At 46.6% G+C, this 24,402-nt stretch overlaps 1 protein-coding gene across 2 annotated transcripts in view; it reads left to right on the top strand.

Annotated features, from left to right (window-relative positions):
* LOC140209887 (voltage-dependent L-type calcium channel subunit alpha-1S-like) overlaps positions 1–24,402 on the top strand; it is a 419,288-nt gene that overhangs the window by 281,105 nt on the left and 113,781 nt on the right. For both annotated transcript variants that reach the window (XM_072278518.1, XM_072278519.1), the window contains 2 exons: positions 5,261–5,389; positions 8,521–8,586. In XM_072278518.1, coding sequence (XP_072134619.1) covers positions 5,261–5,389; positions 8,521–8,586 — 195 coding nt within the window. The remainder of the gene's footprint in view (positions 1–5,260; positions 5,390–8,520; positions 8,587–24,402) is intronic.

The raw sequence follows: 24,402 nt of genomic DNA, 5'->3' as shown, positions 1-24,402 counted from the left end.
TCACCATCCTTTTGCCACTAACATAACTGTAGAAATCCTTTCGATTTATTTTCATCTTACTTGCCAAAGCAGCCTCGTATCTTCTTTTAGCTTTTCTAATTTCTTTCTTAAGATTCTTTTTACATTCTTTATATTCCTCGAGTACCTCATTAACTCCAAGCTGCCTATATTTATTGAAGATCCCTCTCTTTTTCTGAACCAGGTTTCTAATATATCTCTCAAACTTTTAACCTTTCCTTTCAACCTAACATAAACATAAAGATTCTGAACGCTCAAAATGTCACCTTTAAATGACCTCCATTTCTCTATTACATCCTTCCCATAAAACAAATTTTTCCAATCCACTCCTTCTAAATCCTTTTGCAACTCCTCAGAGTTAGCCTTTCTTCAATCAAAAATCTCAATCCTAGGTCCAGTCCTATCGTTCTCCATAATTACACTGAAACTAATTGTATTGTGATCACTGGACCCGAAGTGCTCCCCAACAAATACCTCCGTTACCTGATCTGTCTCATTCCCTAACAGGAGATCGAACACTGCCCATTCTCTAGTTGGTACCGCTATGTATTGCTTCAAAAAACTATCCTGCACACATTTTACAAACTCCAAACCACCCAGCCCTTTTACAGAATGGGCTTCCCAGTCTATGTGTTGAAAATTAAAATCATTGAGAACATTTAAAGTGGAGGTTGATGGGTTCTTAATTAGTCAGGGTGTCAAAGATTATGTTGAGAAGGCAAGAGAATGGGGTTGAGAGGGATAATAAATCAGACAACAAATCTGTCATGATAGAATGGCGAAGCAGACTAGATGGCCTAATTATGCTCCTATTTCTTATGGGACCACCCCTGCAGAACAAACACAGGTGCCCTGCAAAGAAGAAACCCAATCTGCATTTCATTTCTCCAAATTTCCAGAGTTAATGTTAAGGAGTTGAAAATGAATGGAACTAAAGGTCTGTGTGGTGGGACAAAGACCGAGGTCAGACTGGGGTATTGGCAGGGGGTTCCAATAATGGGAAGGGTTTTACCTGTGATGGACTGGCCATATCCACTACATTTTCTAGGCTTTTCTATTTAAGAGCATTGGTGTTTCCATACCAGGCTGTGATGCAATCAGTCAATATACTCTCCACCACACATCTCTAGAAGTTTGTCAAAGTTTTAGACGTCATGCCAAATCTTCACAAACTTCTAAGGAAATAGAGGCACTGCAGTGCTTTCTTCATAGCACTTGCGCGTTGGGCCCAGGACAGACCATCTCAAATGATAACGACCAAGGAATTTAAAGTTGCTGACCCTCTCCACCTCTTATCCCCTGATGACGACTGGCTTATGGACTTTTAGCTTCCTCCTCCTGAAGTCAATAATTATCTTCTTTGCCTTGCTGACATTGGATGAGAGGCTGTTGTTGTGGCACCACTTAGGCAGATTTTCAATCTCATGCCAATATGCTGATTTGTCACCACCTTTGATTCAGTCTATGACAATGGTGTGGTCAGTTAACATGAAAATGTGCTGAGCCTCACAGTCATAAGTGTAAAGTGAGTAGAGCAGGGGGCTAAGCACACAGCTTTGTGGTGCGCCTGTGCTGATGGAGATCATGGAGGAGATGTTGTTGCCAATCCGAACAGTCTGGAGTCTACAAGTGAGGAAATTGCTGATCCAATTACAAAGGAAGTACAAAGACCAAGGTATTGAAGCTTATTGATTAGCTTTGAGCGATGATAGTGATGAATGCCAAGCTATAGTCGACAAAGAGCATTCTGATGTACACAACTTTGCTGTCCAGATGTTCCAGGGTTTAGTGAAGAGCCAGTGAGATGGCATCTGCTACGAACCTGTTATGCTGGTAGGCAAATTGGAGTGGATCCAAGTTGCCTCTCGGGCTGGAGTTGATACATTTCATCACGAGCCTCTCAAAACACTTCATTACTGTGGATTTAAGTGCTACTGAATGAAAGTCATCGAGGCAGGTTACCACATTTTTCATAGGCCTACAAATGAAGCCTGCTGGAAGCAGTTGGGTACCTCCGACTGCCAAAGCGAGAGGTTAAAGGTATCGGTGAACATACTGTTGATCAGCATAGGACTCTAGTACTCAGCCAAGTACCCCCCCAACTAAGCCAAGTGGTGGATTCACCATCACGAAGGATGCTCTTGTGTCAGCCTCAGAAACTGAAATCATAGAGTCATCAGGGGCAGTGGGAGTTTGTGAAGGTTCCTCTGTGTTTTGATTGTCAAAGTGAGCGTAGATGGCATTGAGCTCATACCGAAGTGAAGCCCTGTAATCATCGGTGTCGATTGGTTTCATGTATTGTCATTCAACCATACACATTTATATAGCCAATAAAACAATGTTGCTCTGGACCAAGATGCGTACATATACGCATACGCACACGTACGTGCACACACGCGTGCATACTCACACTCATGCACCTACACACATTCACTCAATCACACACACTCACTACACGCACACATACATGCACACTTACACAATTCATATATACACACACACACACATACATAAATTAACGAATAATAATCTACATTTATGAAACAAGTTTTAAAGTAAACAGTATGTGATGAGAACTAGGTGATTGGCAGGGTGTTCAATGGTCTTAATGCCCTGGAGAAAGAAGCTGTTTCCCATCCCAACAGTCCTTATCTTAATGCTATGGTACCTCCTGCTTGTTGGCTGGCAGTCCAAGAAATGTTTTTGATCATTGACATGCTAAGGATTCTGTGTATACAGCACCCCTGATAAGTATGTTTTGAATGGAAGAGAGACCAATCTAGGCCAATCCACTGTGTCTTCGTCACTACTTGTTGGAGCTGCCTACTAACCTTTCGTGATTAATGTGCTCAAACTCTGATATCTCTATGAACTTCACTCACTGGCAATATCTCAACTCTGAGATCTCTGAAATTCACTCACTGACAGTATCTCAACTCTGAGATCATTTGAACTTCACTCACTGGCAGTATCTCAAACTCAGTGATCTCTGAACTTTACTCATTGATAACATCTCAAACTCTGAGATCTCTCTACTTCATTCACTGACAGTACAGGTGTCCCCTGCTTTTTGAACGTTTGCTTTACGAAACCTCACTGTTACGAAAGACCTACATTAGTACCTGTTTTCGCTAACAGAAGGTGTTTTCACTGTTACAAAGAAAAGCAGTGCATGGGGAGAAGCAGCGCGCGCCCCGAACAGCCGCTCTCCCCCAGATTCGGAACGGCATTCTCGCTGGTATTGCTTTAACACATGCCTGTGAGCAGCCGTTTGCAAGATGTTGGAAAAGCCTAAAAGAGCTCGTAAAGGTGTTACACTTAGCGTAAAACTAGACATAATTAAGCGTTTCGATCGTGGTGAACGAAGTAAGGACAAAGTGAGTTTGGCTTGTGGAAGTTGACGAAGATGATGTTGAAGAGGTTTTGGCATCCCATGACCAAGAACTGATTGATGAAGAGCTGATACAATTGGAAGGGGAAAGGTTAACAATCAAAACCGAATTCAGTAGTGAAAGTGAAGTCGTCCAGGAACTGTACATGAGGCGACTGCGTGAGATTTTCGCTGTAATGATAAAGTAGGACTTTAATTTTGAAAGGGCACATAGGTTTAGGGGATATTTGCAGGATGGTTTGAGTGCTTACAAAGAACTGTATGATCTAAAAATGCACGAGGCTCAGCATTCAGGCAAGCCTTCCACATCAGCCACAGCAGACAATGAACCTCGACCTTCGATATCAAGGCAGGCAGACATAGAAGATGATGACCTACCTGCCCTGATGGAAACAGATGACGATGAGATGACACCCCAGTATCCCACCACCCCAATCCCCAGGCTGCGGACAGATAACAATTCGCGGAAAATGCAGTGGTAGCCGGGAGGCACACAGCAAATCTTTAAGAAAAAAGCTGAAATAAACAAGCTAATTAATTAGGTGCCACTCGGCACGTACATGTCAGCCCAGATCAGAGGTGATTGCCGATTGCGTCGCCTCTGATCTGGGCCGACAATTACATGCCAGGTGGCACCTAATTAATTAGCTTGTTTATTTCGGCTTTTTTCTTAAAGATGTGCTTTGTGCCTGCATTCTCCGCAAATCGGTATCGGTCGGCGGCCTGGAGGGTGGGGGCCACTGCACCACCCAAACTCCGATGACTCAGTCTAACACACCATCGTCAGTGTGCTCGGCAAGCTGTGTTCCCAATCCCCGTAAGTGATACTACACTGTACATACATTATTTCTACTTTATATAGACTGTGTATTTTTATGTGTTATTTGGTATGATTTGGCAGCTTCATAGCTTAAAGGTTACTGGAGAGAGTGTTTCTGCCGAGAGCGCTTGCGTGAGATTTTCGCTACAGAGAACAGTGCCGGCAATGATTGTGGAAAAGTATTTCTACTTTATATAGGCTGTGTATTTATCATATCATTCCTGCTTTTACTATATGTTACTGTTATTTTAGGTTTTATGTGTTATTTGGCATGATTTGGTAGGTTATTTTTGGATCTGCGAACGCTCACAAAATTTTCCCATATAAATAAATGGTAATTGCTTCTTCGCTTTACAACATTCCAGCTTACGAACCGTTTCATAGGAACGCTCTACCTTCGGATGGCGGGGGAAACCTGTATCTCAAACTACGCGATCTCTCCAATCTTCACTTACTGATATCTCAGACTGAGATCTCTATGAACTTCACTCACTGACAGTATCTCAAACTCCGCGATCTCTCCGAATTTCACTCACTGACAGTATCTTAAACTACACAGTCTCTCCAATCTTCACTTACTGATATCTCAGACTCTGAGATCTCTCTGAACTTCACTCATTGGCAGTATCTCTCCACTTTGAAAGTCATCCAACTCTCGATTCCTCTTGCCGACATGCATGATGTCATAGTTCTCTGCATTTATCTCCATTTGCAATGTTTTTATCCTGTCATTCAAGTCTATTTACGTTGCATTTAAATGGTTTAATATCCTATATTATAATAGTGAATACCCCTCATTGGCAGTAATACATTTTGGGATGTCCTGATGTCATGCAAGTCTGTTTCAAAATGTAGTTCTTTTTTGTGGTCTCCTGCCTATTCCATTTCCCTCCACATACCTTCTAACTACCTCCTTCTCCTCAGCTTCACTGACTCCCCGCTCCATCCTCGCATCTGGTCGCCACTGTGTTGAGTGCCCCCTCCAGCACATGTAATCGATTCTTTTTTCTGTTTTCCCGGATGGTTGCCAGGATTCTGAGGACACCTCCCGCATCTCCATCTCTTTCTTCCGCTTGTTCCGCGTGATGCGGCTGGTCAAGCTGCTGAGCCGAGGAGAGGGTGTGCGAACTCTGCTGTGGACATTCATCAAGTCCTTCCAGGTGAGACAAGCCTGGAAATGTGGGCACAGGGAAGATAGCATGGGGACAGGGAAAAGGCAGTTAGTTGCAGAGAAGGCAGAGCATGGGGGGTGAGGACGGAAAGAACTTACGTGGATTCTGGGGTCACCTTCAGAACAAACTTTCTCTTTATTACAAGCTGATGTCAACAGGATAGTGGCTCAGCCTTGAAAGAAAGGGCTCTCCAGATCCAAAGTTTTCATTATTCCTATACTATTTCTTACCTTCTTTTTTCCCACATGCACCATTATCCACTCATCATCAAGGACACGTGTGCAGAAAGGTGCCAGAAAAGAGCCAGTAACATCACGCAGGATACCACCCACCCTGCTCATCAACTGTTTGCCCCACTCCCATCAGAAAGGAGGCTGTGTAGCATCCACACCAGGACCACCAGATTCAAAAACACTTTCCCCAAGCAGTAAGGCTGATCAACACCTCCACACCCCCAACTCCCACTACTTTATCATTTCCTGCCACGACAAGGAAGCTGCAAGCATTACACAATTAGGAAGCTGACTGAAGAGAGAACTGACCCATCAGGATTCCCCTCCCTGCTGACCGGTATCCTCTTTTACTGGACATGCCACCCAGAAGTGTCCTGGATCACCACAGTAAAGGCTGTCCACCTGTCCTCCGGCACCGCTCTCATTCCTCCTGAGACAGGTGCATGCGCCCCACCTGCATAGGCTCCTCCGTGGACTGGATGCTGGGTGCTGAGGGAGGGGGAGAGGGCGAGGAAAGATGGTGATCAGGTGAGGGAGGGGGAGAGGGCGAGGAAAGACGGTGATCAGGTGAGGGAGGGAGAGAGGGCGAGGAAAGACGGTGATCTGGCGGTGCATAGGAAGTTTGAAACATTCTTTCTCTGCACCACTCAGTTACCCGGTCGTCAACTCGAATAGCCAGATTAATCAGGTCATCCAGGCCATCCTGCTCATCACGGACAGCGATCTCATGCTGGACCCCTGCATTCAGTCCACGCTGGAAGGCAGTGATGAGAGATTGCTCATTCCATCCTGTCTCTACTGTAAGGGTACAGAATTTGACTGCATAGGCTCTCACTGTTCCTCTGCCTTGGCGCAGGTCCAAGAGTCGGTGGGCAGCCTCCTGACCCCGTACTGGAAGATCAGGAAGCCCTCCTTAACTCCACCACAAAATGTCAGAACAACTGGGCTGCAGGGTATCCTTGCTCCCGTAAACCAATGAACAGGCTGAATGGAGGTCCATCCTGAAGATTGACCATGTATGCCAGTTTTCGCGCATCATCACCAAAATGACCAGGCTGGGCTTGGAATGTCAGCTCGCATTGGGTAATAAAATTCCTGCAGCCATCAGAATCACTAGCATATCTGCCTGGTGGTGGAATACTCGGTTCCTGTACGGGCATGGGTGTCTGTGGGAGTCCGAATGTGGGAGCCAGTTCTGGTCCAGGCACGGAAGCAGGAGCATTAGTAGCAGAGATTGTTGGGGCAGCAGAAAAGGAGGACCTGCGAGTTGCTGGGAGTGGGACTGAGGCGGCCAGAGGCTGCTGAATTGTGTTGAGGAGAATGTTAATGGCCGTCAGCTGATGCTGGCTGTTCACAGTGAGCTGGCTGACTCCGATTGTCTGCAGTGAGCTGTTGAGCAGTTGCTGTGAGGGATGATACCTGTTTTCCAGATGAGCCCAGGCTTATTGGCAGAGATTATGTGCCTCACTGCTTCCATAACTTCACTCAGAACAGATGAAATTGCCTGTAGCTTGTCCCCTACCTGACCAATGAATCTCAGGGCCAAGGTCAGCTGCTGTCTCTCTGTCTGCTGGGTCCATCTTTGTGTGGTTGAGACTTGCTGTTCCTGGGTTCGGATATGGCCCAAGCGCGGAACGAGCGACACTGAAGCGGGTTGATAGTTCACAGACTTTAATGAGAACAAAGTTAGAGGGAGAGAAAAACAATAAACACTAGACCAAACAGGGCCGTTAACTAAAACTCTCAGATGGAAAATGAAGCCAACACTGTGGCTAAATGGAATCACTAAAATACAAAACGAATGCAAAGCCGAGTACAAGCAGGCAGTGAAACGTTGCTGTGCTTTGCTCAAGCACCATGACAAAAAGAATGGAGTTAAGTACCATCACAATGTAATAATTAGCTGATACATGCATATTCATGAGTGCAATTGCTGTATTTGTTGTGCTGCCGAATCCGTGGTTGTGACACATACAATCAATCTATGTATATAAGCTATGTTTTGTATTTATATTTATTGTGTTCTTTGTTTTATTGTTTTTTTTGTGCTGTATCCGATTCGGAGTAACAATATTTTGTTCTCCTTTACATTTGTGTACTGGAAATGACATTAAACAATTTTGAATCAGTACCCATTCCATTGCCTAGCCTCCATGTAGCAGTCACCTGTTAAACGTATTTTCAGATTCAGGTTTATTTATTATGTGTAAATTGAAACATAGAGTGAAATGGGTGGCTTGCATTAACAATGGGGGACTTCTGCTAAGATGGTGGTGAGCTCAGATGCAGTGGCTTCTATGGAGCAAACTAAACATATTTTTGTCTTTTTTAAACACCTTTTTTATTATCACAAGACCGTGCTGGACATCAAAAACTACCCCATCATTGGTGGAGAAATTGAAGGAACTAGATAAAGTGCAAGATCATAATGAGGTAGATTGTGAGGCCAAGAGATCTGATAACAGTGAGTTCTCCAGCCTGGTGGTACGTGCTTTCAGACTTTTGTATCTTCAGCTTGATGGGAGAAGAGAGAATGGCCAGGGTGGGTGGGCTCTGTGATTAAGCTGGCTGCTTTACTGAGGCATTGAGAAGTGTAGGCAGAGTTCATGGACGTGCTGAGCTGTGTCCACAGGGTAAAACAAGACAGTGCAGAGTAAAGTGTACAAGCTACCGAACAATGCCGTGCAAGTTCATAATGGGCTAGAGTCCATCTTACCGTTATCAAGCGTCTGATTAAAGTGGGGTAGAAGCTGTCCTTTAGCTTGCTGGTACGTACTTTTAAACTTTTGTACCTCAGCTGAGTGCTTATCAAAATCTGTGAGAGTGTGAGGAGGGACTGGATAGGTTCTGGGTCAGACTTCATTGGTCTTGTTTTGATTTTTGCAGGCCCTTCCCTATGTCGCACTCCTCATCGTGATGCTGTTCTTCATATATGCAGTCATCGGGATGCAGGTGAGGCCAGATATCCTCTGCGTGGAAGAGAGCTCTGTTGCTTTTCTATAAAACCATAAGACATAACAGCAGAATTTGCCCATACGGCGCAAGAATTCTGGTCAACTCTTCAATCATGTCTGATTTATTTTGCTTCTTAACCCCAATCTCTTGCCTTCTCCCACAGCCTTTCACACCCTGACTAATCAAGAACCTATCAATCCCTGCTTTAAATATATCCAATGATTTGGTCTCCACAGCTGCCTGTGGCAATTAATCCACAGATTCACCACCCTCTGGCTAAAAAAAATTCCTCTTCATCTCTGTTCTAAAGGGATGTCCTTGTATTCTGAGGCTGTGCCTTCATACTATCCGAAACATCCTCTGAATCAACACTTTTTCTAGGCTTTTCAATATCTGGTATGCTTCAATGAAACTCCCCATTCATCTAAATTCCAGTGAGTACAGGCCCAGAGACATCAAACTTCCTTGTGTGTTCACCTTCACCATGATCATTTTCATGAATCTCTGGACCCTCTCCAATGCAGCACGTCCTTTCTCAGGAGTGGGGCCCAAAACTGCTCACCAGACTCCAAATGTGGTCTGACCAAGGCCTTATAAACCTTTAGAATTACACCCTTGCTTTAAATACATAGAACACGGACCATTTCAGCACAATACAGGCGCTTTGGCCCATGGTGTTGTGCCGACCTTTCAACAAACTCTAAGATCAATCTAACCTTCCTTTCTGCATAACCCTCCAATTTTCTATCATCCATGTGCCTATCTAAGCATCTCATAAATGTCCCTAATGCATCTGCTTCTTCCAGCACCCCTGGCAGGGTATTTCCCACACACACCACAATCAGTGGAAGAAACCATCCTCAAACACACCACCTCTCCCTATACCCACCACAATGTGTAAAAAACCTTCCTCTAACACCCCACCCATCATGATACCCACCACAATTTGTAAAAAAATTCCTCTGAAACCACACCCCTCCCTATACCCACCACAATCTCTCAAAAACCTTCTTCTGACACCCCACCCCTCCCTATACCCACTACAATCTCTGTAAAACAACTTTCTTCTGAAACCCCACCCCTCCCTATACCCACCACAATCTGTAAAACACCTTCCTCTGACACCTACATCTCCCTAAAAAAACCTTGCACTGACACCCCACCACTCCCTATACCCACCACAATCTGTAAAAAAAATCCTTCCTCTGACATCCCACACCTCCCTATACTCACCTCAATCTATATAAAAAACCTTCCTCTGACACCCCACCCCTCCCTATACCTATCACAATCTGTAAAGAAGCTTTCTCTGACACCCCACCGCTCCCTATACATATAGAACATAGAACAGTACAGCACAGTACAGGCTCTTCGGCCCACAATGTTGTGCCCCTTAAACCTTGCCTCCCATATAACCCCCAACGTTAAATTCCTCCATATACTTCTCTAGTAGTCTCTTAAATTTCACTAGTGTATCTGCCTCCACCACTGACTCAGCCAGTGCATTCCACGCACCAACCACTCTCTGAGTAAAAAACCTTCCTCTAATGTCCCCCTTGAAATTCCCACCCCTTACCTTAAAGCCATGTCCTCTTGTATTCAGCAGTGGTGCCCTGGGGAAGAGGCGCTGGCTGTCCAGTCTATCTGTTCCTCTTAATACCTTGCATACCACTATCATGTCTCCTCACATCCTCCTTCTCTCCAAACAGCAATGCCCTAGCTCCCTTAATCTCTGATCATAATGCATACTCTCTAAACCAGGCAGCATCCTGGTAAATCTGCTCTGTACCCTTTCCAGTGCTTCCACACCCTTCCTACAGTGAGGCGACCAGAACTGGACATAGTACTCAAAGTGCGGCCTAACCAGAGTTTTATAGAGCCGCATCATTACATCGTGACTCTTAAACTCTATCCCTGGATTTATGAAGGCTAACGCCCCATTAGCTTTCTTAACTACCCTTATCTACCTGTGATTCAACTTTCAGGGATCTGTGGACATGTAACCCCGGATCCCTCTGCTCCTGAACACTACCAAGTATCCTACCATTTACTTTGTACTTTGCCTTGGAGTTTGTCCTTCCAAAGTGTACCACTTTACACTTCTGCGGGTTGAACTTGGTCTGCCACTTCTCAGCCCACTTCTGCATCCTATCAATCTCTCTCTGTAATCTTTGACAACCCTCTACACTATACACACCACAATGTGTAAAAACCCTTCCTCTGATACCCCACACCCCCCGACACCCACCACAATATGGAAAAAACCTTCCTCTGATACCCCAACCCTCCCTATACCCACCAAAATCAGAAAAAATTTCCTCTTACACCACAATCTGTAAAACACCTTCCTCTGACAGGCCACCCCTCCATATAACCACCACAAACTGTAAAAACCCTCCTCGGACACCCCAATTCTCCCTGTACCCACGACAACCTGTAAAACACCTTCCTCTGACAGGCCACCCCTCCATATAACCACCACAAACTGTAAAAAACCTTCCTCTGACACCCCACCCCTCCCTGTACCCACCACAATCTGTGAAAAACCATCCTCTGAAACCCCACCCCTCCGTGTACCCAGCACAACTGGTGTAAAAAACCTTCCTCTGACTCCCCACCCTTCCCTGTACCCACCACAGTCTGTAAAAAACATTCCCCTGATAACCCCCCCTCCCTATACCCACCACAATCTGTGTAAAAAAAACCTTCCTCTGACGCCCCACCCATCCCTATCCCCATCACAATCCGTAAAAAAGCTGCCTCTGTCACCCCACACCTCCCTGCACACAACAATCTGTTTAAAAAACCTTCCTCTGATGCCCCACCCGTCCCTATACCCACCACAATCTGTAGAAAACCTTCCTCTGACACCCCACACCTCCCTACACACAACAATCTGTTTAAAAAAACCTCCCTCTGAGACCCTACCCCTCCTGCTTCCGACCACAATCTACGTAAAATACCTTCCTCTGACAGGACACCCCTCCATATAACCACCACAATCTGTAAAAAACATTCCCTTGATAACCCCCCCTCCCTATACCCATCACAATCTGTAAAAAAGCTGCCTCTGTCACCCCACACCTCCCTGCACACAACAATCTGTTTAAAAAAACTTTCCTCTGAGACCCTACTCCTCCTGCTTCCAACCACAATCTGTGTAAAAACCTTCCTCTGACACCCCACCCTCCCTATACCCACGACAATCAGTGTAAAAGTCCTTCCTCTGACACCCCACCACTCCCGCTTCCAACCACAATCTGTGTAAAACACCTTTCTCTGACATCCCACTCCTCCCTATACCCACCACAATTGGTGTAAAAGACCTTAGTCTGACACCCCACTCCTCCCTATACCCACCACAATTGGTGTAAAAGACCTTAGTCTGACAACCCACCCCTGCCTACACCCACCAGAATCTGTAAAAAAACCTTCCTCTGAAAGACCACACCTCCCTATACCCACCACAACCAGTTGAAAAAAACCTTCCTCTGACACCCCTCCCCTCCCAATACCCACCACAATCTGTAAAAAACCTTCCTCTGACACCACACCCCTCCCTATACCCACCACAATTGGTGCAAAAATCCTTCCTGTGCCACCCCACCCCTCCGCATACCCACCACAATCTGTAAACAGAAACCTTCCTCTGACGCTCTGAAACCCCACCTCTCCCTATACCCACCACAATTTGTTAAAAAGCTTCCTCTGACACACCACTCTGCCCTATTCCCACCACAATCTGTAAAAAACCTTCCTCTGACACCCCACACCTCCCTGCTCACCAGAATGTGTAAAAACGTTCCTCTGAAACCCCACCACTCACTGTATCCACCACAATCTATAAAGATCCCACCTCTGACACCCACCCCTCCCAATACCCACCACAATCTGTGTGCAAAAATCTCTTGACACCCCACCCCTCCCTATACCTATCACAATCTGTAAAGAACATTTCTCTGACACCCCAACGCTCCCTATACATATAAACCATAGAACAGTACAACACAGTACAGGCACTTCGGCCCACAGTGTTGTGCCCCTTAAACCTTGCCTCCCATATGACCCCCAACCTTAAATTCCTTCATATATTTGTCTAGTAGTCTCTTAAATTTCACTAGTGTATCTGCCTCCACCATTGACTCAGCCAGTGCATTCCAGGCACCAACCACTCTCTGAGTAAAAAAACCTTCCTCGAATATCCCCCTTGAAATTCTCACCCCTTACCTTAAAGCCTCTGGTATTGAGCAGTGGTGCCCTGGGGAAGAGGTGCTGGGTGTCCACTACATCTGTTCCTCTTAATATCTTGTATACCTCTATCATGTCTCCTCTCATCCTCCTTCTGTCCAAAGAGTAATGCCCTAGCTCCCTTAATCTCTGATCATAATCCATACTCTCTAAACCAGGCAGCATCCTGGTAAATCTGCTCTGTACCCTTTCCAATGCTTCCACATCCTTCCTACAGTGAGGCGACCAGAACTGGACATAGTACTCCAAGTGCGGCCTAAGCAGAGTTTTATAGAGCTGCTTCATTACCTTGCAACTCTAAAACTCTATCCCTGGATTTATGAAGGCTAACGCCCCATTAGCTTTCTTAATTACCCTATCTACCTGTGAGGCAACTTTCAGGGATATATGGACATGTACCCCCAGATCCCTCTGCTCCTGAACACTACCAAGTATCCTACCATTTACTTTGTACTCTGCCTTGGAGTTTGTCCTTCCAAAGTGTACCACCTTACACTTCTCCGGGTTGAACTCGGTCTGCCACTTCTCAGCCCACTTCTGCATCCTATCAATGTCTCCCTGCATTCTTCGACAACCCTCTACACTATACACACCACAATGTGTAAAAACCCTTCCTCTGATACCCCACACCTCCCGACATACACAATATGGAAAAAACCTTCCTCTGATACCCCACCACTTCCTCTACCCACCACAATCTGTAAAACCCCTTTCTCTGACAGGCCACCCCTCCATATAACCACCACAAACTGTAAAAAACCTTCCTCTGACACCCCACCCCTCCCTGCACCCACCACAATCGGTGTAAAACACCTTCCTCAGATACCCTACCCCTCCCTGTACCCACCACTATCTGTAAAACAACCTTCCTCTGATAACCCCCCCTCCCTATACCCACCACAATCTGTAATAAAACCTTCCTCTGACACCCCACTCCTCCCTATCCCCATCACAATCTGTAAAAAAGCTGCCTCTGTCACCCCACACCTCCCTACACACAACAATCTGTTTAAAAAACCTTCCTCTGGCACCACACCCCCCCGTATTCCCACCACAATTGGTGCAAAAATCCTTCCTGTGCCACCCTACCCCTCCGCATACCCACCACAATCTGTAAACAGAAACCTTCCTCTGACGCTCTGAAACCCCACCTCTCCCTATACCCACCACAATTTGTTAAAAAGCTTCCTCTGACACCCCACCCCGCTCTATTCCCACAACAATCTGTGTAAAAAACCTTCCTCTGACACCCCACCCCTCCCGCTTCCGACCTCAATTGGTGTAAAACACCTTCCTCTGACAGGACACCCCTCCATATAACAACCACAATCTGTAAAAAAGCTTCCTCTGACACCCCACCCCTCCCTATACCAACCACAATTTGTTTAAAAAACCTTGGTCTGACACCCCACCCCTCCCTATACCCACCACAATTGGTGTAAAAGACCTTAGTCTAACACCCCACCCCTGTCTACACCGACCACAATTTGTAAAAAACCTTCCTCTGAAACACCACACCTCCCTATACCCACCACAACCAGTTGAAAAAAACCTTCCTCTGACACCCCACCCCTCCCTGTGCTCACCAGAATGTGTAAAAACGTTCCTCTGAAACCCCACAACTGCCTGTACCCACCACAATCTATAAAGATCCCACCTCTGACACCCCACCCCTCCCTATACCCACGATCTGTGAAAAACCTTCCTCTGACACCCACCCCTCCCAATATCCACCACAATCTGTAGAAAACCTTCCTCTGACACCCCACCCATCCCTATCCCCATCACAATCTGTAGAAAACCTTCCTCTGACACCCCACCCGTCCCTATACCCACCACAATCTGTAGAAAACCTTCCTCTGACACCCCACCCGTCCCTATACCCACCACAATCTGTAGAAAACCTTCCTCTGACGCCCCACCCGTCCCTATACCCACCACAGTCTGTAGAAAACATTCTTCTGATAACCCCTCCTCCCTATACCCACCACAATCTGTAGAAAACCTTCCTCTGACACCCCACTCCTCCCTATACCCACCACAATTTGTAAAAAAAAATCTTTCCTCTGTCACCCCACACCTCCCTACACACAACAATCTGTTTAAAAAACCTTCCTCTGACACCCTACCCCTCCCACTTCCGACCACAATCTGTGTAAAACACCTTCCTCTGACAGGACACCCCTCCATATATCCCCCACAATCCGTAAAAAAGCTTCCTCTGAAACCCCACCCTTCCCTATACCCACCATAATGTGTAAAAATCTTACTGTGACACCCCACCCCTCCCTATACCCACTACAATCTGTAAAACCTTCCTCTGACACCCCACCCCTCCCTATACTCACCACAGTGTAAAAATCCTTCCTCTGACAGCCCACCCATCCCTAGCCCCACCAGAATGTGTAAAAAAAAACCTTCTACTGACACCCCGTTCCTCCCTACACACACCACAATCTGTAAAAATCCTTCCTCCGATTACACCCCTCTCTATACCCACCATAATCTGTTTAAAAAACCTTCCTCTGACACCCCACCCCTCCCTATACCCACCTCAATCTGTAAAAAAAAACCTTCTTCTGACATCCCACGGCACCCTATCCCCACCACGACCTGTAAAAACTTTCCACTGAAACCCCACCCCTCCCAAAACCCACCACAGTGTAAAAAAAATCCTCTGATGTCCCTATACCGACCACAATCTATAAAAAACCTTCCTCTGACAACCTACCCCTCCCTATCCCCATCATAATCTGTAAAAATGCTACCTCTGTCACCCCACACCTCCCCACACGCAACTATCTGTTTAAAAAAACTTCCTCTGACACCCTACCCCGCCTGCTTCCAACCACAATCTGTGTAAAACACCTTCCTCTGACAGGACACCCCTCCATATAACCACCACAATCTGTAAAAAGCTTCCTCTGACACCCCACCCTCCCTATACCCACCACAATCGGTGTAAAAATCCTTCCTCTGACACCCCACCACTCCCGATTCCAACCACAATCTGTGTAAAACACCCTTCTCTGACATCCCACCCCTCCCTATACCCACCACAATTTGTTTAAAAAACCTTCCTCTGACACCCAACTGCTCACTGTACCCACCTCAAACTGTAAAAAAACTTCCACTGAAACACCACCCCTCCCAATACCCACCACACTGTGAAAAACCATCCAATGACGCCCCACCCGTCCCTATACCGACCACAATCTGTAAAAAACCTTCCTCTGACACCCCACTCCTCCCTATACCCACCAGAATCTGTGTACAAAAATCTCTTGACACCCCACCCCTCCCTATACCTATCACAATCTATAAAGAAGCTTTCTCTGACACCCCACCGCTCCCTATACATATAGAACATAGAACAGTACAGCACAGTACAGGCTCTTTGGCCCACAATGTTGTACCCCTTAAACCCTGCCTCCCATATAACCCCCAATGTTAAATTCCTCCATTTACTTGTCTAGTAGTCTCTTAAATTTCACTAGTGTATCTTCCTTCATAACTGACTCAGCCAGTGCATTCCATGCACCAACCACTCTCTTAAGTAAAAAACCTTCCTCTAATGTAAAAAAACCTTCCTCTTGAAATTCCCACCCCTTACCATAAAGCCACATCCTCTTGCATTGAGCAGTGGTTTTCTGGGAAGGAGGCGCTGGCTGTCCACTCTATCTGTTCCTCTTAATATCTTGTATACCTCTATCATGTCTCCCCTCATCCTCCTTCTGTCCAAAGAGCAATGCCCTAGCTCCCTTCATCTCTGATCATAATCCATACTCTCTAAACCAGGCAGCATCCTGGTAAAGCTCCTCTGTACCCTTTCCAATGCTTCCACATCCTTCCTACAGTGAGGCGACCAGAACTGGACATAGTACTCCAAGTGCGGCCTAAGCAGAGTTTTATAGAGCTGCTTCATTACCTTGCAACTCTAAAACTCTATCCCTGGATTTATGAAGGCTAACGCCCCATTAGCTTTCTTAATTACCCTATCTACCTGTGAGGCAACTTTCAGGGATATATGGACATGTACCCCCAGATCCCTCTGCTCCTGAACACTACCAAGTATCCTACCATTTACTTTGTACTCTGCCTTGGAGTTTGTCCTTCCAAAGTGTACCACCTTACACTTCTCCGGGTTGAACTCGGTCTGCCACTTCTCAGCCCACTTCTGCATCCTATCAATGTCTCCCTGCATTCTTCGACAACCCTCTACACTATACACACCACAATGTGTAAAAACCCTTCCTCTGATACCCCACACCTCCCGACATACACAATATGGAAAAAACCTTCCTCTGATACCCCACCACTTCCTCTACCCACCACAATCTGTAAAACCCCTTTCTCTGACAGGCCACCCCTCCATATAACCACCACAAACTGTAAAAAACCATCCTCTGACACCCCACCCCTCCCTGCACCCACCACAATCGGTGTAAAACACCTTCCTCAGATACCCTACCCCTCCCTGTACCCACCACTATCTGTAAAACAACCTTCCTCTGATAACCCCCCCTCCCTATACCCACCACAATCTGTAATAAAACCTTCCTCTGACACCCCACTCCTCCCTATCCCCATCACAATCTGTAAAAAAGCTGCCTCTGTCACCCCACACCTCCCTACACACAACAATCTGTTTAAAAAACCTTCCTCTGGCACCACACCCCCCCGTATTCCCACCACAATTGGTGCAAAAATCCTTCCTGTGCCACCCTACCCCTCCGCATACCCACCACAATCTGTAAACAGAAACCTTCCTCTGACGCTCTGAAACCCCACCTCTCCCTATACCCACCACAATTTGTTAAAAAGCTTCCTCTGACACCCCACCCCGCTCTATTCCCACAACAATCTGTGTAAAAAACCTTCCTCTGACACCCCACCCCTCCCGCTTCCGACCTCAATTGGTGTAAAACACCTTCCTCTGACAGGACACCCCTCCATATAACAACCACAATCTGTAAAAAAGCTTCCTCTGACACCCCACCCCTCCCTATACCAACCACAATTTGTTTAAAAAACCTTGGTCTGACACCCCACCCCTCCCTATACCCACCACAATTGGTGTAAAAGACCTTAGTCTAACACCCCACCCCTGTCTACACCGACCACAATTTGTAAAAAACCTTCCTCTGAAACACCACACCTCCCTATACCCACCACAACCAGTTGAAAAAAACCTTCCTCTGACACCCCACCCCTCCCTGTGCTCACCAGAATGTGTAAACACGTTCTTCTGAAACCCCACAACTCCCTGTACCCACCACAATCTATAAAGATCCCACCTCTGACACCCCACCCCTCCCTATACCCACAATCTGTGAAAAACCTTCCTCTGACACCCACCCTTCCCAATACCCACCACAATCTGTGTACAAAAATCTCTTGACGCCCCACCCCTCCCTATACCTATCACAATCTGTAAAGAATATTTCTCTGACACCCCACTGCTCCCTATACATATAAACCATAGAACAGTACAGCACAGTACAGGCACTTCGGCCCACAGTGTTGTGCCCCTTAAATCCTGCCTCCCATATGACCCCCAACCTTAAATACCTCCATATACTTGTCTAGTAGTCTCTTAAATTTCACCAGTGTATCTGCCTCCACCATTGACTCAGCCAGTGCATTCCAGGCACCAACCACTCTCTGAGTAAAAAACCTTTCTCGAATATCCCCCTTGAAATTCTCACCCCTTATCTTAAAGATAGGTCCTCTTGCATTGAGCAGTGGTGCCCTGGGGAAGAGGTGCTGGCTGTCCACTCGATCTATTCCTTTTAATATCTTGTATACCTCTATCATGTCTCCTCTCATCCTCCTTCTGTCCAAAGAGTAATGCCCTAGCTTCCTTAATCTCTGATCGTAATCCATACTCTCTAAACCAGTCAGCATCCTGGTAAAACTCCTCTGTACTCTTTCCAATGCTTCCACAACCTTCCTACAGTAAGGCGGCCAGAACTGGACATAGTACTCCAAGTGCGGCCTAAGCAGAGTTTTATAGAGCTGCTTCATTACCTTGCGACTCTAAAACTCTATCCCTCGACTTATGAAGGCTAACGCCCCATTAGCTTTCTTAACTACCCTATCTACCTGTGAGGCCACTTTCAGGGATATATGGACATGTACCCCCAGATCCCTCTGCTCCTGACACTACCAAGTATCCTACCATTTACTTTGTACTTTGCCTAGGAGTTTGTCCTTCCAAAGTGTACCACCTTACACTTCTCCAGGTTGAACTCGGTCTGCCATTTCTCAGCCACCTTCTGCATCCTATCAATGTCTCTCTGTAATCTTAGACAACCCTCTACACTATACACACCACAATGTGTAAAAACCCTTCCTCTGATACCCCACACCCCCCGACACCCACCACAATATGGAAAAAACCTTCCTCTGATACCCCAACCCTCCCTATACCCACCAAAATCAGAAAAAATTTCCTCTTATACCACAATCTGTAAAACACCTTCCTCTGACAGGCCACCCCTCCATATAACCACCACAAACTGTAAAAACCCTCCTCGGACACCCCAATTCTCCCTGTACCCACGACAACCTGTAAAACACCTTCCTCTGACAGGCCACCCCTCCATATAACCACCACAAACTGTAAAACACCTTCCTCTGACACCTCACCCCTCCCTGTGCCCACCACAATCTGTGAAAAACATTCCCCTGATAACCCCCCCTCCCTATACCCACCACAATCTGTGTAAAAAAAAACCTTCCTCTGATGCCCCACCCGTCCCTATACCCACCACAGTCTGTAGAAAACCTTCTTCTGACACCCCACTCCTCTCTATCCCCATCACAATCCGTAAAAAAGCTGCCTCTGTCACCCCACACCTCCCTACACACAACAATCTGTTTAAAAAACTTTCCTCTGACACCTACCCATCCTGCTTCCGACCACAATCTATGTAAAATACCTTCCTCTGACAGGACACCCCTCCATATAACCACCACAATCTGTAAAAAACATTCCCCTGATAACCCCCCCCCTCCCTATACCCACCACAATCTGTAATAAAACCTTCCTCTGACACCTCACTCCTCCCTTTCCCCATCACAATCTGTAAAAAAGCTGCCTCTCTCACCCCACACCTCCCTACACACAACAATCTGTTTAAAAAAACCTTCCTCTGAGACCCTACTCCTCCTGCTTCCGACCACAATCTGTGTAAAAACCTTCCTCTGACACCCCACCCCTCCCTGTACCCACGACAGTCAGTGTAAAAATCCTTCCTCTGACACCCCACCACTCTCGATGCCAACCACAATCTGTGTAAAACACCTTTCTCTGACATCCCACCCCTCCCTATACCCACCACAATTTGTTTAAAAAACCTTAGTCTGACACCCTACCCCTCCCTATACCCACCACAATTGGTGTAAAAGACCTTAGTCTGACAACCCACCCCTGCCTACTCCCACCAGAATCTGTAAAAAACCTTCCTCTGAAAGACCACACCTCCCTATACCCACCACAACCAGTTGAAAAAAAAGCTTCCTCTGACACCCCTCCCCTCCCAATACCCACCACAATCTGTAAAAAACCTTCCTCTGACACCCCACCCCTCCCTGCTCACCAGAATGTGTAAAAACGTTCCTCTGAAACCCCACCACTCCCTGTATCCACCACAATCTATAAAGATCCCACCTCTGACACCCCACCCCTCCCTATACCCACAATCTGTGAAAAACCTTCCTCTGAAACGCACCCCTCCCAATGCCCACCACAATCTGTGAACAAAAATCTCTTGACACCCCACCCCTCCCTATACCTATCACAATCTGTAAAGAACATTTCTCTGACACCCCAACGCTCCCTATACATATAAACCATAGAACAGTACAGCACAGTACAGGCACTTCGGCCCACAGTGTTGTGCCCCTTAAACCTTGCCTCCCATATGACCCCCAACCTTAAATTCCTCCATATACTTGTCTAGTAGTCTCTTAAATTTCACTAGTGTATCTGCCTCCACCATTGACTCAGCCAGTGCATTCCAGGCACCAACCACTCTCTGAGTAAAAAACCTTCCTCGAATATCCCCCTTGAAATTCTCACCCCTTACCTTAAAGCCTCTGGTATTGAGCAGTGGTGCCCTGGGGAAGAGGTGCTGGCTGTCCACTAGATCTATTCCTCTTAATATCTTGTATACCTCTATCATGTCTCCTCTCATTCTCCTTCTCTCCAAAGAGTAATGCCCTAGCTCCCTTAATCTCTGATCGTAATCCATACTCTCTAAACCAGGCAGCATCCTGGTAAAACACCTCTGTACTCTTTCCAATGCTTCCACATCCTTCCTATAGTGAGGCGACCAGAACTGGACATAGTACTCCAAGTGCGGCCTAACCAGAGTTTTATAGAGCTGCTTCATTACCTTGCGACTCTAAAACTCTATCCCTGGATTTATGAAGGCTAACGCCCCATTAGCTTTCTTAACTACCCTATCTACCTGTGAGGCCACTTTCAGGGATATATGGAAATGTACCCCCAGATCCCTCTGCTCCTGAACACTACCAAGTATCCTACCATTTACTTTGTACTCTGCCTTGGAGTTTGTCCTTCCAAAGTGTACCACCTTACACTTCTCCGGGTTGAACTCGGTCTGCCACTTCTCAGCCCACTTCTGCATCCTATCAATGTCTCCCTGCAATCTTTGACAACCCTCTACACTATACACACCACAATGTGTAAAAACCTTTCCTCTGATACCCCACACCTTCCGACATACACCACAATATGGAAAAAACCTTCCTTTGACACCTCACTCCTCCTTGCACCCACCACAATCGGTGTAAAACACCTTCCTCAGATACCCTACCCCTCCCTGTACCCACCACAATCTGTAAAAAAACATTCCTCTGATAACCCCCCCCATACCCACCACAATCTGTGTAAAATAAACCTTCCTCTGACGCCCCAACCGTCCCTATACCCACCACAGTCTGTAGAAAACCTTCCTCTGATAACCCCCCCTCCCTATACCCACCACAATCTGTAATAAAACCTTCCTTTGACACTCCACTCCTCCCTATCCCCATCACAATCTGTAAAAAAGCTGCCTCTGTCACCCCACACCTCCCTACACACAACAATCTGTTTAAAGAACCTTCCTCTGACACCCCACCTCCCGCTTCCGACCACAATCTGTGTAAAACACCTTCCTCTGACAGGACACCCCTCCATATAACAACCACAATCTGTAAAAAAGCTTCCTCTGACACCCCACCCCTCCCTATACCAACCACAATTTGTTTAAAAAACCTTGGTCTGAAACCCCACCCCTCCCTATACCCACCACAACTGGTGTAAAAGACCTTAGTCTGACACCTCACCCCTGCCTACACCCACCACATCTGTAAAAAACCTTCCTCTGAAACACCACACCTCCCTATACCCACCCCAACCAGTTGAAAAAATCCTTCCTCTGACACCCCTCCCCTCCCAATATCCAGCACAATCTGTAAAAAACCTTCCTCTGACACCACACCCCTCCCTATTCCCAGCACAATTGGTGTAAAAATCCTTCCTGTGACACCCCACCCCTCCGCATACCCACCACAATCTTTAAACAAAAACCTTCCTCTGATGCTCTGAAACCCCACCTCTCCCTATACCCACCACAATTTGTTAAAAAGCTTCCTCTGACACCCCACTCCGCCCTATTCCCACAACAATCTGTAAAAAAAACCTTCCTCTGACACCCCACCCCTCCCTGTGCTCACCAGAATGTGTAAAAACGTTCCTCTGAAACCCCACAACTGCCTGTACCCACCACAATCTATAAAGATCCCACCTCTGACACCCCACCCCTCCCTATACCCACGATCTGTGAAAAACCTTCCTCTGACACCCACCCCTCCCAATATCCACCACAATCTGTAGAAAACCTTCCTCTGACACCCCACCCATCCCTATCCCCATCACAATCTGTAGAAAACCTTCCTCTGACACCCCACCCGTCCCTATACCCACCACAATCTGTAGAAAACCTTCCTCTGACACCCCACCCGTCCCTATACCCACCACAATCTGTAGAAAACCTTCCTCTGACGCCCCACCCGTCCCTATACCCACCACAGTCTGTAGAAAACATTCTTCTGATAACCCCTCCTCCCTATACCCACCACAATCTGTAGAAAACCTTCCTCTGACACCCCACTCCTCCCTATACCCACCACAATTTGTAAAAAAAAATCTTTCCTCTGTCACCCCACACCTCCCTACACACAACAATCTGTTTAAAAAACCTTCCTCTGACACCCTACCCCTCCCACTTCCGACCACAATCTGTGTAAAACACCTTCCTCTGACAGGACACCCCTCCATATATCCCCCACAATCCGTAAAAAAGCTTCCTCTGAAACCCCACCCTTCCCTATACCCACCATAATGTGTAAAAATCTTACTGTGACACCCCACCCCTCCCTATACCCACTACAATCTGTAAAACCTTCCTCTGACACCCCACCCCTCCCTATACTCACCACAGTGTAAAAATCCTTCCTCTGACAGCCCACCCATCCCTAGCCCCACCAGAATGTGTAAAAAAAAACCTTCTACTGACACCCCGTTCCTCCCTACACACACCACAATCTGTAAAAATCCTTCCTCCGATTACACCCCTCTCTATACCCACCATAATCTGTTTAAAAAACCTTCCTCTGACACCCCACCCCTCCCTATACCCACCTCAATCTGTAAAAAAAAACCTTCTTCTGACATCCCACGGCACCCTATCCCCACCACGACCTGTAAAAACTTTCCACTGAAACCCCACCCCTCCCAAAACCCACCACAGTGTAAAAAAAAAATCCTCTGATGTCCCTATACCGACCACAATCTATAAAAAACCTTCCTCTGACAACCTACCCCTCCCTATCCCCATCATAATCTGTAAAAATGCTACCTCTGTCACCCCACACCTCCCCACACGCAACTATCTGTTTAAAAAAACTTCCTCTGACACCCTACCCCTCCTGCTTCCGACCACAATCTGTGTAAAACACCTTCCTCTGACAGGACACCCCTCCATATAACCACCACAATCTGTAAAAAGCTTCCTCTGACACCCCACCCTCCCTATACCCACCACAATCGGTGTAAAAATCCTTCCTCTGACACCCCACCACTCCCGATTCCAACCACAATCTGTGTAAAACACCCTTCTCTGACATCCCACCCCTCCCTATACCCACCACAATTTGTTTAAAAAACCTTCCTCTGACACCCAACTGCTCACTGTACCCACCTCAAACTGTAAAAAAACTTCCACTGAAACACCACCCCTCCCAATACCCACCACACTGTGAAAAACCATCCAATGACGCCCCACCCGTCCCTATACCGACCACAATCTGTAAAAAACCTTCCTCTGACACCCCACTCCTCCCTATACCCACCAGAATCTGTGTACAAAAATCTCTTGACACCCCACCCCTCCCTATACCTATCACAATCTATAAAGAAGCTTTCTCTGACACCCCACCGCTCCCTATACATATAGAACATAGAACAGTACAGCACAGTACAGGCTCTTT

Source organism: Mobula birostris, chromosome 14 (genome assembly GCF_030028105.1).
Source record: "Mobula birostris isolate sMobBir1 chromosome 14, sMobBir1.hap1, whole genome shotgun sequence".
Classification (NCBI taxonomy): domain Eukaryota; kingdom Metazoa; phylum Chordata; class Chondrichthyes; order Myliobatiformes; family Myliobatidae; genus Mobula; species Mobula birostris.
The sequence above is the reverse complement of the archived record's forward strand: the minus strand, read 5'-3'. Positions and strand labels throughout refer to the sequence as shown.